This window comes from Quercus suber, unplaced genomic scaffold, assembly GCF_002906115.3.
Source record: "Quercus suber isolate HL8 unplaced genomic scaffold, Cork oak 2.0 scaffold_43, whole genome shotgun sequence".
Taxonomy (NCBI): Eukaryota; Viridiplantae; Streptophyta; class Magnoliopsida; order Fagales; family Fagaceae; genus Quercus; species Quercus suber.
Window position 1 is genome coordinate 1,954,492 of NW_027069508.1, and position 20,704 is coordinate 1,975,195.

The 20,704-nt window shown below is 39.6% G+C and overlaps 1 protein-coding gene across 1 annotated transcript; it reads left to right on the forward strand.

The window, feature by feature from the left end:
• The first annotated feature begins 3,124 nt into the window (after positions 1-3,124).
• Positions 3,125-13,767, forward strand: LOC111989581 (methionine S-methyltransferase). The gene is given in 15 exon segments (XM_024021376.2): positions 3,125-3,463; positions 5,659-5,691; positions 5,694-5,851; positions 6,149-6,355; positions 6,453-6,548; positions 7,331-7,403; positions 7,406-7,518; positions 7,596-7,728; positions 7,731-7,783; positions 7,881-8,117; positions 8,328-8,462; positions 10,574-10,894; positions 11,077-11,256; positions 12,004-12,972; positions 13,158-13,767. Coding segments are annotated over 15 exon segments (3,267 nt in total). The 5' UTR covers positions 3,125-3,237; the 3' UTR covers positions 13,491-13,767.
• The last annotated feature ends 6,937 nt before the right edge of the window (positions 13,768-20,704 follow it).

Here is a 20,704-nt window from a genome sequence, read left to right on the forward strand (position 1 = left end):
GCTAACATGTTCCACTGGGTCTGTTCGACCATTATAAATGGTGAACACAGGCTGGTGGAATCGCCGAGGAAGACTAGCGTCTTCAATATGTCGTGTGAAAGGTGATTTAGAGACCTGATTCAAAGCCTTGTTCAAGGCATCGTTCCCCTGACCCTGGCGAGTCGGACTCTTACTCCTTCGCCTACGGTAGTGCTCTTCCTCACACGAGAAAGACTCGCTGGGGGGAGTTCTCGACCTCTGCCTATAACTGGTATCATCTGACTCCTCAGAAGAGTGCTTAGAGTTATGAGCCTTACGCCTCCGTCGTTCATATCGCAACTCCCTCTTCAACTTGTTAATCTCACGCTGTAAATTTCCTCCGCTCTTTACAGGGCCTTTCCCCCGAGAGGGGCTTCTATCAGCATGGGTGGTTCGGGTACTCCCCTCACGATCCCCCTCGTGTTCGTAGTCTGCCAACGGATTACTATGCTGAGAGCCCCTAGACTCTGCCTGGTGTTGACTAGCATCTGCCTGTTGTGGGCCCACTAACGGTTGTTGCGGTACTCCCTCTTCCATCGTGAGTGTCACACCTACCCTTCCTTCTTAACAGATCAAGTTCTTCCCACAGACGGCGCCAATTGTAGGGACTCAATCCAATTTGAATTGAGTGTTGGGTTTCAGCCCCATAAGCCCAAACAATAAATTTATAGAGTATGGGTCCAAGAACTAGTATTGTTTTCAGGAAAGGTTATACTCTTCAAATAATAAGGGATACTATTGATTCTCTCTTTGAGGAAAACTCTCCTCGGCTCTCTTTCAATTGGTCTCTCTTTCTCTCTCTCTTTTTCTCTTTTTCCTTTTTTGGCCAGAAGTCCTCCTTCTTTTGCCCGCTTCTCTGTTATATATTCCGTTCTTCCTCTTGTTTCTTTCATATACGTGTAGTTCTTATCCTGGGAGTTCCTTTCTGTCCCATCCAGTACCTACCGGAACTTTCAGCTTAATGGTCATAAAGCTGCTTAGTTACTATTCAGGAATCACCTCCACATTAATGTGGCCAGAGTATTAGCTGGAAAGCATTTAATGTGGAGGTAATAGACTTTAGAAGATATTTTATACCTTCTCCGACGCCTCTTTAAGCTATATCTAACTTCCAGTTTAGATACAGCCTGGCGGAATCTTTCCGCCAGCACGAAGGTTACCTTCACCTCGGAATTTGGCGTCCTCGGATGTGTGTTATACCACTGTATATGATACCTTTTTATTTCTTTCATATCATCCCTATGACGTGAATAAAACTTCTTTAGGCTGTCCTCGGACAACTGAATGTTCTCGGATCGGGCCTTTGGGCCCTGAGCCCAATTCTGCGGATTACTATACCTTTTTAGTTAACAGGCCCCACATTTTTAATGGAAAAATAATAAAAAATAACTATTTTTTTCTACAACTTTTTATATTTTCATAAAAGTAATTTCAAAACTTTCCTAAAATTGTTTATTAATAAATGCTCTAAAGGCACCCATTAACCAGGCCCTTAATCCTAGAGTCCGTTGCTAAAACTGAAAACTGAAAATACTGTAGCAAAATAATTTTTAAATGTGTGAATAATGCCGTGAGACCCATTTTTAATGAAAAAGTTGTTGAAAAATATTTTTGTGGGTCCATGAACAGTGCATGGATGCACTGTTCACCGTGGAAAAGTAAACAAATGTGAGCTTGAAAAAAAAAAAAAAAAAAGAAAGGGAAACGCGGAAGAAGCAAAAGGTAGATGTGATAAGTTGGATCCAAACACATACCTAGTATCACATGTTTAACCATAATCAAACACATGATATTAATCCTAATTATTGCACATCATTGTACCCATGACTTTTATTCATTTTTGGGGATTGATTTCATGTGCTCTTCTTGCTTTTGTGAACTAATTATGTACAATAATTAGATTATCGGATTAAATTCAAGTACATAGTACCAAAAGTCTTGTCATTTACTGATATAACTTGGTTTACTTTATAAGAAGAACTACCATTCAAATCTCACTTCCACACTCATAATAATAAAAAAAATAAATCACATAGTTACATAGGTTGTGATATCACTTGAAATCCTTGTTGGTTTTGGGCCAAATCTAAATCCTTGTCCTTTTAAATTGTATAGATAATTAAATTCAAATCCACATGGCCTAAATCCTGCCATATAAATGGACCATAAAATGACTAATCAAATTGCATTTAAGGTTGAATTAAAAAACAAAATTTACAATTAGGGCTCCTCATAATCATTTATATACTTAAAATCCATATATTAAACACTCAATGTAGGATTCCTTACATACCCACAAAACATAAACACACACAATCCAATCCAATCCAATAAAATCCACACAATTTAGGGTATCATGTACAAGTTTTGGACCCTTGACTACTTTTTGCAAAATTTGGGTCTTAGGTCAAGTGTCGATGTGCAACAGTTAACCAACACACGTTGTTGAAGAACCAATAAGATTGGTTGTAGTTTCTTCTCCTCTTGCCTTTCGCTATCGATTATGTCATTTGGAATGACTTCCATGGTTCTACCTCAATCTATCTGCAGGATCTACTATCATCCAAAGTTTTCACTTTTTCCTTCCTAAATATCAAAGCTAAAGTGCCCATATCAATCATTTCTTGAATAACTTTTTCTTCCCCCCACGTTTTTTTTTTTTTTTTTGAGAATCATCTTCCCCCTACGATAGAGGCAAAGAAATCCAAATACAAACAAAATTAAAGTATAGTGTCTAATTAATTAAAAGTATAGAGTTTAATTTGTGGGTCTGGAAATCTCTGTTTTTATGGTATTTATTAATGAAAATTTTTAAGACAGTTATAATATCACTAATGAGAAATATAAAAAATTGTTAAAAAATAAGTTATTTTTCTCATTTTTCATAAAAAAAATGTAAAAACATTTTCTAAACTAATACAATTTTTTCTTAATTTGTTATCGACTATAATTTATTGTAAAAATCTTGTTGATATAACCCATCTCTTATATAAAATATTGATTATTGTTTGAAATTTTAAGAAAAAATAATAATAATATAATAATTGATTTAGTCAAAGTCAATATCTCTGTCTCTCTCTTTCTCTTTCTCTTTCTTTTCTTGGAAAGGAAAAAAGCAAAGCTCACTACTATTTCACAACACACAAACCAGACCTCTTTCTCTATCAGAGTGTTTGCGTGTGAGACTCTCTCTCTCTCTCTCTGTGTCTCGGCATTGAAATGGGATCGGTGGATGAGTTCTTGAAGGAGTGTTCGCAGTCCGGAGACGCTGCCTACGGAGCCTTCAGATCGGTCTTGGAGCGTCTCGAGGATCCGAATACCCGTGTCCAAGCTCGGATCTTCCTCTCCGATCTCCGGAAACGCTTTCCTTCCAATGACGATTCTCTTCAATGCTTCCACACTTACCATTTTCGCATCGAGGACATCTACCTCGACCAATTCCAAGGTCACCCATTTGCTCTTTTTCTTTCCCTTCAGTTTCTGTTTGGTTACTCTGAAGACAGAGCTAACATATATATAATATATATATATGTTCTTTGCTTTTTCTTTTGCCATTTTTGGATCTAGGACATCTTTCTTTAGTATACAATAGCAACCCAATCTTCCTTTTTCTGTTTGGTTACTAAGAAAACAGAGCTAAAAGAACATAATGGACATCAGGACATGTTTTGTTTATTTGGGTCAGTTTTATTTATCATAAAGACTAGTTCTTTGATTTTGGTTACTTACTCAGAACATACATTACTTTCGTTTATTTTCTTTTCCTCTTTTGGGTTTCTCATTGACCAATCATTGTGTGTGAAAGTTCGATTTTTTTTTTTTTTTTAAAAGAAAAGAAAAACCATCTGGGGTTGGTTCGTTTCCCAAGATAACTAAAATGATGTCGGTCTCTGGTAATCCAATAATTGAAATTTGTCCTTTTCCTCAAGATATTTTTTTGCACAAAGTTTTCCTCCGAACGAATCTCCTTCAATCCATTACTTAAACTATGACTTATTTAAATGTTTAAACAACATGGGAAAGTAAATGTGGGTGCTCTTTTGAGTCATTTTACTAAGTGGGTTGGAGAGAATTCTGCCATTTTTTTAAGCCCCGTTCTTTTCTTCTGCTTTTCCTAGAAGCCAAACAGAACACAACCTTATAACTGAATAACTGATGAAAAGAAAGCTATAGTTAACTTTAACACAATGAAAGAATAGTATAATTGTCGGTTCAAATCATTTGAGAGAATGTGATTCTGTGCTTGTAGTAGCCGGTTGAAATAGTGAAATTATCAATTCATGTCAAATATTTTCTTTTTTTTCATTGATCGAAATTGATTGCCTGCAAACGTTTTGTGGTTAGAAGCATGTGTCTAGTGATTCCTGCCTCCAGGTCTTTTAAGCTGCTCATCTCTAAGTCAAGTTAGGCAGAAAAGTTTTCATCTTGCCTGTCTGATAACACAGAGCATAGGTTAAAATGCACTCGCTTCTAAATCGGTCATTCTTCCAAAATTTGCAATTTACACATCGACTATTGCAACAATAGCAATATGCCCCTTTCCATTATGGTCCGTCACAGTTTTGCCATTAGTTCACTTAAATATTTTTCCCCCAAAAAGATGTCATTTTGTGTAGGTTAACGGTAAAATTCTAATGATGTTGACAGAAGTGACACATTGATATTGTTCTGATACTCAATGATGTAAATTGCAACTTTTCATTATTTAAGGGACCGATTTAGAAGTAATCTAAAACTTAGAGGGGTATAATTAGCATTTAATCCTCAAACTTATTGTGTCACCATCATGTTCCAAAATATTTCATAGCAGTCACTTGCAGTCAGCAAAACAGATTTTGCCACTGAGCTCTTATTCAAGTTGCACTTCCTCCTCCCATAAAAGTGGGTGGAGTGTGAGGTTATGGGTTCACCTATTGTGTGCGTGTGTGACTTGCCAATAACTTCCAATGTACTGGGGTTGCACCCTTTTTGCACAATAATGAATACATTATTTACTTGTATTTTATAAACTGTCAGTAAAACAGATTTCAGTCCAGTGATGATTCCGTGCTTTCCTTCTTTAATGGGCCATTCTCTGTTTCACCTTTAGTTTGCTAGAGGTAAGTCCCTTTATTATTCTACTTTCTAGGCTGGGATACAAGAGAGTCCTGTGCTTTTGAGCACCTTCAGCTTGTGCTGAATTGCATTTCTCTCAAGAAATTAGTTAATAATGTATAAACATTAAAACCCTCCTGAATTGGTGTTCGCTCTGTTTTATTAGCTCATGGGCTATTTCTGTGTGTGTTAAGCTGCATTAATTATGATTTTCTCTTTCACAGTATATTAACTTAGTCATGTTGACTTAAGATTTCACTGCATTTATCATGGGCGTGCTGTATCCTTTTTTGCTCTAAACATAAATCATAGTTCATTTTACCCCTTTGTAATCTCAAGTCATCAATTGCATCTAGCATGCCTGGCCAATGAGCTATGGCTCAAATGGAACTTCCACCTCCAACAAGAACATATGGAGTGTGAGTTCACGGGTGTGTGTAACTTCCCAATAAGAAAAATGCCTCTGACACACTGACTTAGCATGCTTCTTGACTTAGCTTCTCAACACCTTTTTTTCCCCTCTCTCTCTCTTGGGGGCAAGTGCAGGCTCTAGGGGAAGAAAGAAATTGACAACAATGGTGATCCCAGCATTTTTGTTCCAGAAGACTGGTCCTTCACTTTCTATGAAGGACTGAATCGACACCCAGATTCTATCTTCAAGGACAAGACAGTTGCTGAACTTGGTTGTGGAAATGGATGGATATCCATTGCCATTGCTGAGAAGTGGTTGCCATCAAAGGTTGGTTCTTTGTCTTTCTTTATCCTGTGTTGTAGAAATGCCATATTTATCTTTGATCCCCTTTGTATATTTCATCTTCATATCTGCAAATATTAGCCAATTGGCCATGGTGTGGTGTTTTATAACATATCACTTCATCTCTATTTAAATGAACGTAAGTGTATTTATACACAGTTGCACATGGATATGCATGTAACAATTGAAGTTTGCTTCCATCTTTAATGTTACAGATGCCTGCTAGATATGATATAACCATTTTGTTGTGTTCTCTAAGTGATGCCTAAACAACCTTTACAGGTGTATGGCCTTGATATCAATCCTCGAGCAGTAAAGGTTTCTTGGATAAACTTATACTTGAATGCTTTTGATGAGAAAGGTCAACCCGTTTATGATGAAGAGAAGAAAACATTGCTGGACAGGGTGGAGTTTCATGAATCTGATCTACTCTCTTATTGTAAAGATAATGGCATTCAACTTGAACGAATTGTTGGATGCATACCTCAGGTATTGCCTAGGGTGTTATATTCGATGAAGTTGGTTCATTCAATGGCATTGGAATGCTAATTTACCTAGTTTGCCCTTATTTGTGTTCTTCCTGCAGATTCTTAACCCAAATCCTGATGCAATGTCTAAGATGATTACTGAAAATGCGAGCGAGGAGTTTCTGTATTCATTGAGTAACTACTGTGCCCTTCAGGTTGGGAGAGATCTTTAATATTTTAATGTTAATGTGTACCTGAAAATTGCTCGTAAATTAGCATTGTATGCTGCAAGGTTATATCTCACATTGCTTCCTAAACTTGTAGTTATAAGTCATTTGTCCTTGGCTAACAACGTTGTATGGGCAGAGAAATTAAGAATTAAAAATAAAAATCTGATGCACTATTGTTTGGTATACTCACTGATTGAAAAACAGCAAGTTTTGTTTAGGTACTTAATGCTATTGTGGTTCACACCTTTACAATCCTAGGGAGGTACAAACAGTTCTAACAGCTCCTGATTTGGATCAAGATTCACTCCATTTTCTTTGAAATGAACAGGGTCCATTTGATAGCCGAGAAAATATTTCATTGTTGAGTTCTTTATTGTAGGGCAGTTGGTTGAATGGATAAAAATTAGAGAAATTTTTTTGATATTGGATATTGCTTCTCCGAACATGCTATGGTTGCAACATCATTTTTTTAATTAAAACTATTTCTTCATATTCTTTCTTAATCATGCAAATTGATTCCATAATCAGACATGCTTAGCCACGAAAATGACTGATAAAATCCTATATCTTATTGATACCCCCTGTTTAAAAGAGGACTGAAAACCTTTCCTATAATTTTGTTGCACTTCTTGTGTACTTTATTGCTTCTTTTTCATGATAATAAATTTATTCACTTATCAAAAAAAAAAAAAGGAGAGGATTGAAAACTTCATAACCTTGATTAATTAGTTATTACCTTTATAATTTATATATTATTTTCTATATAGGGTTTTGTTGAGGACCAGTTTGGCTTAGGTCTAATTGCAAGGGCAGTTGAGGAAGGAATATCTGTCATTAAACCTTTGGGATATTAATCTTCAATATGGGAGGCCGTCCAGGACAAGCTGTTTGTAAACGCTTGTTTGAGCGTCGTGGTTTCTGTGTTAACAAGATTTGGCAGACTAAAGTTATTCAGGCAAGTAAAACCCATTTCACTGGATTTTATTTTCTTTTCCATCCAAAATGCACTACCCTTGAAATGCTCTGTTACAGGCTGCTGATACAGATATTTCAGCCTTGGTTGAAATTGAGAAGAACAGTCCACACCGTTTTGAGTTCTTCATGGGGCTTTCTGGAGATCAGCCAATTTGTGCTCGAACAGCATGGGCCTATGGGAAGGCTGGGGCAGTATTTCTCATGCTTTATCAGTTTACAGTTGCCAGCTTCGTCAACCAAATCAGGTGATCACTTTGATTTAAGTTCGCATTTTTACAAAGTAGAAGTTTATTGCACTTGATGGGAAAGGGCAACCATAAGTACAAAAGTTTTAATTGACAGGTCAAGACAATTTTTGAGTTCCTTAAAAATGGCTTCCACGATATCAGCAGTTCTTTAGACTTATCTTTTGAAGATGATTCTGTTGCCGATGAGAAGATTCCATTCCTAGCTTATCTTGCCAGGATCTTGAAAGAGAGTTCCTTTTTCCCATACGAGCCACCAGCTGGAAGCAAACTATTTCGTAATCTCATTGCAGGCTTTATGAAAACATATCACCATGTTCCACTGAATGCTGATGTAAGAAAATTTAACTATATTTGTTAATTTCTAGTTATCCTGCTTCTTTCACAATCCCCCTCCCCCCCTCTCTTCCTCTTGCCTCCAGATTAAAAAAAAGTTTCTGAGCATAATCTTTTGCCTTTTTGGTCGGTCTGTTTTTCTAAATGCTAGTATCTCTCATTATGACTTGCAGTCCTGACTTGTTTTTTAACTTTAATTCTTGTGCAGAACATTGTTGTCTTTCCTTCAAGGGCAGTGGCAATTGAGAATGCTCTTAGGTTGTTCTCACCCCGTCTTGCAGTTGTTGATGAACATCTGACCCGGCACCTACCTAGGCCATGGCTAACATCTTTGGTAATTGAGGTATGTTGGTTTGTGATGATGTTTTAACTTCAAATGTCAATTTTATCTAATAGCCTAGCTAAAGTTTCTAGTATTATGTACTTTTTAAAATAAATAAAAAATCTAATATTATGCACTCATAAGTCGTAACATCTTTGTTTAATTGATCTAGGGCTTGGGGACTCACATCTAGTGAATCCCTCCCGATGTTATGGATTCTCATCTCTTTTGTACACAATCTTTTGGTTTCCTTTGTATTTCTTTTGGCTACTTTGTGCCTTTCTGCATGAAGTAGACTTTTCTCAACAATTTTTTTTTTTTCTTTCCTATAAAAAAGGAAAGCATTTTGCAACCATTCCTGCACACATGAACAGAAATATTCTCCAATCAATGTAAAAAACTTATAAGATCTTGCTACCAATAGCCCATGGGTGCTGGTGTTCAGGTGCCAAGGATAGGTTAATTTCCTTCTGTAATTAAGTGGCTTTGGACAGGCGAAAATATTCTGTGTTGTTTTTAAAATCATCCAAATTTTTGTGTGCACGATGCAGAAATACCCGCATCAAAGTATAAGAGTATGTGTTGGCCGCGCGGGGGGGGGGGGGGGGGGGGGGGAAGGTGGTTGTTATGTAAATTCTAGTTATGGCTAACCAGCTAATAATGATTTGATCTTTTGCTCCAAATTAGTAGCCTTGAAATGAAAGGCTTTATATGTCAGGATATATTCAGTGTTTTTTTTTTTTTTTTTTTTTTAATGAATAGAAATCTGTGTATAGTTTTGGTTATGCTAAAAATCCACTGATTTATGTTATCTGGAACTTGGTTTGTATAGAGCTAAGCATTGTTGTCATCAATTCTAGTCGTTTCTTATTATATCTCATGATTCTTGTCTAATGTTGATAATTATATTCAAGACAATGGACTCAAATAATTATGTAAAACCATACTTATTATTTTTTACACGTACATATATGTATCTGACACATTTCAGCATATGTCATCATTCATTCAGTTTGGACTTTGTCAAGTTTTTTTTGATAGGTAATAGATATTTTCATTAACAAAAAAGTACATCATGTTCACGATGATGAACAGACTGTACTTGAAACAAATAAAAAAAATCACAGAGAAACAGAAACAGGAAATCAAATACGGAAATACATTGCATAAAACCCCAAATACGAGACCACTCAAACAATGTCCCAACTAGCAAAGACTTCAAAAGATCAATAGATTTCTCAACATCCTCAAAAGTGCGGGTATTTCGTTCCCTCCAAATTAGCCACATCAAACAGGCTGGCCCCATATTCCAAACCGAAGAAGAGTGTATCCCCAAATAATTCTCTCATGCACAAAGAAGAGAAACAACTGTCCTTGGCATCACCCACTATATACCAAACATCAAAAAAACTTCACTCCATAAGGCATGTGTGAACTTACAATGAAGTAAAAGATGATCCACTGTTTCTCTATCATAGCAGCACAAACAACACCAATTAACCAAAGGCAGGTTCCTTTTTACAAGGTTATCAATAGTAAGAATACTATCCCAAGTTGCTGTCCATAAAAAGAAAGAAACTCTTCTAGGTATCTTAACATTCCAAATACACTTCCAAGGGAAAGGAATTGTAGGAGGAGCAGAGAAAGAATTATAGAACGAGCGCACATCAAAAACCCCATTCGGGTTAACTTCCAAAACAAACTATCAACCCCCTCACCCCTTGGCATTTTGGAATAAATATGCTTGTAAAAAGCATCCACTCTCCCCTTGTCAAGTATCTTCTTCTTCTTTTTTCAACATATCTGTGGACAGATGTTGCCAGCATGTTTACCATGGTGTAGTGACATGTAATTGACATGAAGTCAATTCATTCCCTGCATCTTGCATTACACATAAATGCATATTTTCTTTTACAACCTAAAAAGACTTTATTTGTTATAATAAATTTGGACAAGTTTGTAGATTTTCAAGGATAGAAAAAATTATTTGGTCGCTCCATGTTTTTTAATGATGTCATTTCTGGTTTTTTAATGACTGGTGCCTCCAGATGCTTCAAAACACCATTTGGTGTTTTGTTGTTGAGTACCTAAATTGGGGGATGTTATTAACTCTATGTATTTCTTTATGGTAGAATACAGGAAGTGATAACCCTTCACAGGATATACTTACAGTCATTGAAGCACCGCGTCAATCAGATTTGATGATAGAGGTGATTAAGAAGTTAAAACCACAGGTGGTGGTCACTGGGATAGCTCATTTTGAGGCTGTTACCAGTTCAGCATTTGAGCACCTTTTAAGTATTACGAGAGAAATTGGATGTCGTCTTTTCTTAGACATATCTGATAATTTTGAGCTATCCAGCCTCCCAGGTTCCAGTGGTGTCCTCAAATATCTTGCAGGAACTCGTCTACCCTCACATGCAGCAATTATCTGTGGCCTAGTAAAAAATAAGGTATTTTTCTCTTTTCATATAATCCATTGAATAACTTAGTCTAGCTTACATATATGAAGGTTAACAAGTATCTAATCAAGCTAACAAGCCATATTATTGAACTTCAGATTCAATCTTATCATCTTATTGTTAGATTATTGTTCTTTCTTTTAATTAATGGTAGTCAAATCACCTTTTCCCAGGTTTATTCAGATCTGGAAGTAGCTTTCATCATTTCAGAAGAAGAGGCCATCTTCAAGGCATTGTCCAAGACTGTAGAACTACTAGAGGGGATCACTGCACCAATTAATCAATATTATTATGGTTGTCTTTTCCACGAGCTTCTATCTTTTCAACTTGCTGACCGACGTCCATCTGTTGAGGTTTGTTAGTCATTAAATTACTGCTTAAGATCCTTCCCATTAAATGCACTTGAATATGTTATTTTGTGAAAACATAGTCTTTGATGAAGTAGCTCTTCCATTCATGGCATGAAGATTATCTGGAAATTTAATCATATAATGTGGCATGTAATAAGTTTAACAGGCGAAAAAATATTCTTTTTATGATAAAAAAGGATTAAAAAAATGATACATTCAATTATTTTATGGTGAAAAAAAAATCCAGTGAAGAGTTATTAAAAAAGCCCTTGATTGCAGCACTCACCTGCTACCAGAAAAAGACATATAGCAGGAAATTTTGATTCATGTGCATCATTTCATTATCTAAGGCTACCATGATCTCTAGAGCTTATCTTATTTTTTCCCTTACTAGTTGGGAGCCTTGAACATGAAATCCTCCGGAGACTCAGGATTCACCACTAGAAAAGCAATCACTTTCCCCCTTTAGGATGTGATCTTTCTTTAATTTAATTAATTCTTTTAATGTTCTCTGAATGTTCATAACTCCACAATTAGACATGCTTGAGAAGAGTAGTAAATATAACAGGTGGCCTTTTGGGAGTTTCTCATTTTGCACTCCTCACTTTAACTTAAGTGCTATAAATGTCACGTTGAAGTAGGTCACATGGTTGTCTTGATTTGCTACTTTAAATGCTCGATAGATGTGCATTTTATTTTCACTGGAGGCAAGTTTGCTCATCTAATTGATGTTTGATGCATGTCCTTCAGAGGGAAAGTAAAAAATGCGACTCGGTCGAGATGATTGGATTTGCCAGTTCAGCTATCTCAGTCTTAAATAACTCAGAGTTGTCAATCAATGAGGCAGAGAACACGGCCCTGATTCACATGGATGTTGATCAAAGCTTTTTGCCCATACCATCTGCTGTAAAGGCTGCAATCTTCGAAAGTTTTGCAAGACAAAACATGGCTGATTCAGAAATAGATGTCACCTCTAGCATCAAACATTTTATCAAGAGAAATTATGGGTTTCCAACTGATAGCAGCACAGAATTTGTATTTGCTGACAGCTCACTAGCTCTGTTTAATAAGGTGGTCCTTTGCTGTATTCAAGAAGGTGGAACTTTATGCTTCCCAGCAGGCTCGAATGGAAACTATGTTTCTGCTGCCAAATTTTTAAAAGCAAACATTGTAAATATACCTACTAAATGTGAAGATGGATTTAAGCTGACAGAGAAGATACTTTCTGAAGTACTTGATACTGTAAATAAGCCATGGGTATACATTTCTGGACCAACAGTCAACCCAACTGGCTTGCTTTATAACAACAAAGAGATAGGAAATGTTTTATCTACTTGTGCTAAATTCGGGGCAAGAGTTGTAATTGATACCTCATTTTCGGGTTTGGAATTTGACTCTGAAAGTTGGGGTGGCTGGGATTTGGATGGAAGCTTGTCAAAGCTTACTTCTTCTGCAAATCCCTCTTTTGGTGTCTCTCTGCTTGGAGGACTGTCTCTTAAGATGCTGACTGGAGCACTCAAATTCGGGTTCCTTGTTCTAAACCAAACTCTCTTGGTTGACGCATTTCATAATTTCCCTGGATTAAGCAAACCTCATAGTACTGTTAAATATGCTATAAAGAAACTGTTGGGTTTGGGAGAGCGGAAATCAGGAGACATATTGGATGGTGTTGCTGAACAGATATGGAATTTGAGAAGTAGATCTAAACGATTAAAAGAGGTAATTATCTTTCGTGCCATAAACTTTCCTTTGTTTAAAAACTTTTCTTTGAGTATTGTTCCTAATGCCAAAGAGAGCTAAATTCAAACTAGTTGTTTTAGTACTCTTCCTCTTTTTCATTTTTTTCTTTTTTTCCCTTAACACTTTTTGTCTTAACTTCCTTTCTCATCATGTAAATGCTATAGACGCTTGAAAACTGTGGGTGGGATGTTCTTGAATCCTGCGCTGGTGTTTCCATGGTGGCCAAGCCCTCTGCCTATCTCAACAAGATTGTTAAGCTCAAGAATTCGCCTAAAGACACAGGAAGCACAGAAAATGATGCAACTTATGAAGTCAAGCTTGATGACATAAATATCAGGGAAGCCATCTTCAAAGCCACTGGTTTATGCATCAACAGCAGCTCATGGACTGGGATTCCTGGCTATTGCAGGTTCACAATTGCTTTAGAAGAAAGCGAATTTGAACGGGCATTGGATTGCATTATCAAATTCAAAGAATCAGTGCCTGAATCACTTTGATAGTCTCCAAGTTCATTGTTTTCACAAATTAAGCATCATTAAATAAACCAATCTTGTTGTCAGTTCCAATTCCACAGAACTTAAGTTGAGCTTTCTTTCCTCAAGTCAGCTCCAATTGGGTTTGTTGTAAGTCCTACAGAGCTCAGGTCAAGCATTATTTCGTTGACTTGGCTTCAACTAAATTTTTCTGTCTATATGAAAATTATACCAGTCAATCTTGTTCTTATTTGATTGACTGATGTGGCTTTATAATACCAATCTTCTCAGTTTCCCTGCAGTATGTGAAAACCATTTATAATATAAGTTTTCTCTGTGTATATATATATATATATATATATTTTTTTTTTTGCCTTTGGTTTCATTATGTGGATGCTGAGTTAAATGATGCATGTTAGTGCCTATATATTGTACAGCTGCCATATGCATAGTTAAAATTGAAATTTAGACCTTAATAGGTGTTTAATTGATGAAAAGCATTTCAAAGGGCTGAGGTTAAAACGATTCTAATAATTGGACTCAATGCAGTAATAAGTATTTTTTTTCTGAAGGTTGACGATGAGACAGCAGCAATCATAGCAAGGTCAAATTCTGTCTTCTTATCCTAAATTCGATTAGTTATGTTCATGGTTAAGATTTGGTAAAAAGATTTAAAAAAGAAAAAAAAATTCTATTTCTAATATTATCAGAAGGGAGTAAATTAAAAAAAAATCTAATCAAGAGGCGTGTTTTTTCCCTTCATTTTAGGGGTTCAATATCAATCTCCTAAACCTCAAAAAAAAAAAAAAAATGAAGTATAATTTACCCTCATTATTTTAGGGAATTCTAGCATTTTACCCTTATTTTTTTAAAAAAATTTAGCAATATACCTTTGTTTTGAAACTATATAGGCTGTGGGGGGAGAAAAACCCGACCCAACTTATTTGGCCCAAGACCCTGAATGAGGAACACTCTTCATCCGAGGAGGTGAGACCTTCAGTCAGAAGCCCACGCCAAAGGGGGATGCCTTGAGACGAGCACGCATACCATCCGAGGAGATGCTCATATGTCCGAGTAGTCCTGCATCCTCGGATCCGAAGAGGTTAGACCCAACACGAGTATGGGAGGTTCAAGCGATCTATTTGACAAGTGTCAAGAGGGAGAGGAACCTCGGACACACATAAAGATAACGGGAGCAGAGAAATATCAAGGAGGCATACTTCAACCACCCCATTTAATACACTGCACCTACCTTCCTGGCCGCATTTATGTGGATAGGACCCCTGAACAGTGCTTTCTCAGCTACCGCCACTCACATAAGGCTAAAAGTGGGGTGATGGGACATGCACTCAAATGGGTGCCTGGATGATGAACAAGTGGACTATATATATAATGTCTACATAGTTGATAAAATTGATAATGATTAGGAATTTAGGACGGTGATTATAAGAACCTTAGAATAAGAATAATTCAATGTTCATTTCACCTTAATATTTATTTTGTTTTTGGATTTCATATTGTAGATAGCTAGTTTCCATTTGCTAACTTATTTTCAATTTCAAACTTGGAACTTAGAACTTGGGAAATATTTTCCATATGTTTTGATAAATATTTTGGTATTTGGTTGCTAATTAAATATTTATTGAACTTTTTAAATACATTGGGTCAAAATTTAAATATATTTGTTTCGTTAGTATAGATTTAGCAATGTATGACATGCAAATTACATCATATGATACAAATCTTAGTTTTTTTATGGATGAATTTATAATTTAAGTGATTATTCAACATACAAAGTCATTATCAATGTGTTTTTTACTTTAAATTTGAAAATATGTAGGATCTTACATGTGGGGTGGAGAAAAACCCAACCCAACTTATTTGGGCCCAAGGCCCCAAATGAGGATCACTCTTCGTCCGAGGAGGTGAGGCCTTCAGTCAGGCCCACTACAAAGGGGGATGCCTTGAGGTGAGCACGTATACCATCCGAGGAGATGCTCATGGTCCGAGTAGTCTTGAATCCTCGGATCCGAAGAGATTTGACTCAACACGAGCAGGGGAGATTCAAGTGATCTATTTGACAGGTGTCAAGAGGGAGAGGAATCTCGGATACACATAAAGATAACGGGAACAGAGAAATAGTAAGGAGGCATACTTCGACCACCACATTTAATGCACGGCACCTACCTTCCTAGCCGCATTTATGTGGATAAGACCCCTGAACAGTGCATTCTCAGCTACCGCCACTCACATAAGGCTAAAAGTGGGGTGATGGGACATACACTCAAGTGGGTGCCTGGATGACGAACAAGTGGACGGAGGAGATGGAAGATGGCAATGCTATATAAGGGAAGGGTGCCTCTGATAGTAGGGGATGGAGAAAACAGGGGAGAAAGAGGATATATTAGAGGGTTGTAGCTCCAGGAATTGTAACCTTAGATTATCAATGAAAAACATCTCTTCGGACAGAGTACTCATATTAGTCCGAGAGCACATTAATTCAACTTCTCCCATTGGTGTTGTTGTTTAATACTGTTATTTTCGTTATTAGCCTAGCCCTTTCACCCACTCTCTACAAAAATTATTGTTTTGGGCTCGGTGGGCTCCGAATCCATACCTCCTTGGGCATGGGCCGCAAAAACTGACCCTACAATTGGCGCCGTCTATGGGAAGGGCTTGTGCAAGAGTGAAAACAACGGTTGATGATGGCAGGACAAGGTGAACAGCAAGCTGAGTCTAGGGCATCCCAACACGTGGACCATTTCGCCAACCTAGAGAGGAGACAAAATCGAGAAGGTAGCGTACACACGGTGCGCCTTAGCCAGGGCCAATCATAGAGCGGAAGTCACATGTCCCATGCAAAGAAGAACCGCGACTTGCAACTGGAAGTAGAAAAACTAAAGAGAGAGCTGCGCCATGCAAAGAGGAGACGGGCTTCCTCATACTCTGAGGACGATCTTGATGATGAGCAGGATGTCTCTTATCAGCACAAATCCAAAACACCAGCCAGTGAGTCCTACACTTATGAGGAGGAATCCCATCGTAAGAGACAACGTAGAAGTCCATCACACGAGGACATAGAGAATGATGCCATGAACAGGGCTTTGAACCAGATATCTAAGTCGCCCTTCACGCGCAGGATAGAGGAGGCTAGACTCCCTCGGCGTTTTAACCAGCCAACGTTTACCATCTATAATGGTAAGACTGACCTCTTCAGGAGGCTTTTCCTTGGGCTCAGAGGAAACTCTCTCTCCGCCTGACCCTTGGCCTTTTCCTTTAGCTGGATCAGCTGGCTTATCTTTGGCGCCTGGCTGACCAGTTTCCTTGCTTGCACCAAGGGTGGACGGAGGAGCCTGGTTGGTCTGGCTTGGCCGAGAAGCCTCAGGAGGCGGGGGAGCAGAGGAATCGTCCACTGGGATCTCTTGGATATCAGGATCATAGTAGATGCTCCCAGGTAACCTCAGGGGAGAGTCCGAGGGCACCCCAGCTACGTCCAAGGCTTTTTCCCAAGTTTTGCCGTAGTACTCGCGACAAACTGAGGCAAACTGTTCAGTGAGTTGCTGCGCTGTCTCGTCTGCCCCCAACTGGTACGCCGCCTTCTTCTCGGCTTCAATTGACTCCTTGGCCAATTGAACCTTTTGCTCAGCTGCTTTGGCGTTCCCTCTAGCCTTCTGCAGCTCAGCCCTGAGGCCTTTCACCAGCTCTCGTTCGGTCGCCAAATTGACCTCTGCGGCGTTCAGCAATTTTCGCTGCTCCTCGACTTGTTTTTCAACATTTTTAAGCCCAGCATTGAGGCTTCGTTTCTGGGAGATCACCTCTTTGAGCTCCTCGGACATCTGAGAATGCTCCTCCTTCAGCCTTCCAAGGGATGCCTCCGCCTCAAGCCAGGACTGGGTTACTGCTTGGGCCTTGACCCAGGAGTCCTTGTTCAAACCTTCAGCCACGTAGACTTGCTGAGTAATCTGCATGACAACACTTTCAATGTTAAAAGAGAAACGGAGCCAATCAGGTATAAAACTTAAACTCATAAATGGCGCACTTACCATGGCTAAGTCCCTCTTAAGAGACATGAAAAGCTCCTGCGGGTTGAAGCGCCTGTAGGACTCCATGTCGTGGGGAGGAGGAGTGGTTGTTGCAAGGCTTCGGCGACGTAGCCTGCCCTCCCTCCGTCATAATTCCTGAGGGAGGTATCCCACAGGATTGGAGCGCCATCCAGCTCCAATTTGGGAGACCAGATTCGCGGTCCTCCCCCTCGGCGGACATCTGCCACAAAAGCCTCTTCTCGGCTTTCAGTAGACGAGGCCCTATAGGCTCGGCTGTCCACCACTTTCTCTGCTTAGCCCCCTTGTCTGGCAGCGCTTGTTTTTCCCCGACCTCAACGTGGGGCCTTTTCTTCTTCAAGTCTGGATTGGGCTTCAGACTTGGGTCAGGAACCTGCGTAGACACTGGAGGCAGTGTCACTACTACCTTTGATGTCCCAACCCCTTTCTGCTCGGGCTTTTTCCCCCTGCCCTTCATCAAACTCCTCAGGTCCATATTGTCGTCTGAAGAGCCTTCAGAGTGAGCAGCTAACGGATTAAGGTGAATGCCCATTGCCTGTCGGTATCCTCCTCGGCGTCTGAAACCTCTATCACTCGAGCGTCCCCTGAACCCTCGCCCTCAAACTGGAATCTATCTATCTGTTCCTCTAGCGAGGAGGTGGAAGAGCCAACCCCTTCGCCTTCAGCCGCCTGCCCGAGAGGGACTTGCTGGAGTGGTCGGACGAGAGGGGGTATAGCTTGAGGGCGTGGATGTGGTACGGGTTCTAGATCGTGTAGCGCCAAAAAACCCTTCCGACCAACGTCAATACGGGCAAGGCGAGAGTCCCCTTGAACAATTGCGTTGCCGACTGGTTGGTAACCCTTTGGATATCCTGTGTAGCCCAGAATCAGAGGAGCCGATCGGAGCTGTCCTCCTCGCTCACAAAAATCTCAGATCTCAGCAGGAAATTGAGGGCGGCGACGTTCGTAAGACTTAGCCGAGGAGATACGAAGTTTTTATCTGTTCCAAAGCACAGCAAAGCTATGTTAGACTCAAAAATAGTAGCACAAAAGGAACCAAAGACGATTAAGAGACGAGGACCCTAGGCCTATGGTTAGTGTGCCTAAATCTACCATGGCCCACCTGGCTTTCCACGCTTGGTTGGGCAGTGATGGCCGTCATGCCATGCACCCGAGACGATCACATAGTCGTCTTTCATCCCTTTGTTGGATTTGGGGAGGCAAGAAATGAGCCTGACCACGTCCGACCGGGATTTTAAGTAGTACCCCGCGTCTTGCTGGCTGTGGCATTCGTACAGATGTACTACGTCGAGCAGGTGAGGCCCAATCCTAGGTGAAGGTTAAGGTGTTCAATGGCCCCCAGAATCCTAAACATGTTGGGTGCGCACTGCCAGGGAGTGAGCCTATGGTTTCGGAGATAGCTAGTGGTAATGGACCCATGGGGATGGTCATTCCCCCTTCTTTGAAGGCGATAAGGGGAATAACTACCTCTCCCGTCTCCCGGTCTGTTAGAATCTTTTCTGGGGGCAATACCTCACACCCACGTTGGGAGGTATGTGGTACGTGGCCCTAAATGCTTCTAATTGCTCAGGGGTATCCACCATGTACTCGAGTTTTCCCATGGTGCTTAGATGAAACTGTTGGCCGAAGAGAAAACTAAACGGTTTGGTGAACGATGACTCACCGGGACTAAATCGGAGAGATGATTTCAGGCTTGTAGGAGGGTTCTTGATGGCTCTGGGGAAGCCTGAGAGCAGCGACTGAGAGGTTTGGACGGAGCGGCGCGTCTGTTCTCTCTGGAGCGTCTGAAGATTTGTAAAGTGAGGAAGAAATAGTGTCCTCTGAAGCTTTATACGGGGTCAAACGAAGGGTCAGGGACACTCCCGCCCAAATTCCGAAGAAAAACCACAGCCGTTGGATCATTCAATCACCGTTGGATATGAAGGACAAAGCGCCACCTGGTGCAATTAATGCAGCGCCTGGGGAATAAGGAAACCGCAGCGGCATTAATGAAGCGACAGCTCCTATGCTTATGCACGTGCCAATTCAAATTTGCCTGTTTACAAGCTTTTGCTCCGGGGCAAGTCAAAATCCTACTTTTTCTCTTCGGATGCGAACGAAAAACTACAATTTTGAGGGGCTAATGTGGGGGGAGAAAAACCCGACCCAACTTATTTGGCCCAAGGCCCTGAATGAGGAACACTCTTCATCCGAGGAGGTGAGGCCTTCAGTCAGAAGCCCACGCCAAAGGGGGATGCCTTGAGACGAGCACGCATACCATCCGAGGAGATGCTCATATGTCCGAGTAGTCCTGCATCCTCGGATCCGAAGAGGTTAGACCCAACACGAGTATGGGAGGTTCAAGCGATCTATTTGACAAGTGTCAAGAGGGAGAGGAACCTCGGACACACATAAAGATAACGGGAGCAGAGAAATATCAAGGAGGCATACTTCAACCACCCCATTTAATCACTGCACCTACCTTCTGGCCGCATTTATGTGGATAGGACCCCTGAACAGTGCTTTCTCAGCTACCGCCACTCACATAAGGCTAAAAGTGGGGTGATGGGACATGCACTCAAATGGGTGCCTGGATGATGAACAAGTGGACGGAGGAGATGTAAGAAGGTAATGCTATATAAGGGAAGGGTGCCTCTGATAGTAAAGGAGGAGAAACAGGAGATCGAGAGGATATATTAGATGGTTGTAGCTCCAAGAATTGTAATCTTAGATTATCAATGAAAAACATCTCTTCGGACAGAGTACTCATATTAGTTCGAGAGCACATTAATTCAACTTCTCCCATTGGTGTTGCTGTTTAATACTGTTATTTTCATTGTTAGCCTAGCCCTTTCACCCACTCTCTACAAAATTTATTGTTTTGGGCTCGGTGGGCTCCGAATCCATACCTCCTTGGGCTTGGGCCGCAAAAACTGACCCTACATAGGCATATACCCTTATTTTGATACTTGATTACCTTAAAATTGAATTTCAATAAAATACTCGATTTATAAAAAATTGAGTTATGCCCGATCAAACTTAAAAAAAGAAAAAAAAAAAAAAGCATGGAACTCAAGTTCCATTAAAAATGCCATCATAGGATAATCAAAACATAGCTATAGGTTATGCCCGATCAAACTTTAAAAAAAAAAAAAAAAAAAAAAAAAAAAAAAAAAAAAAAACAAAAAAAAAAACCAC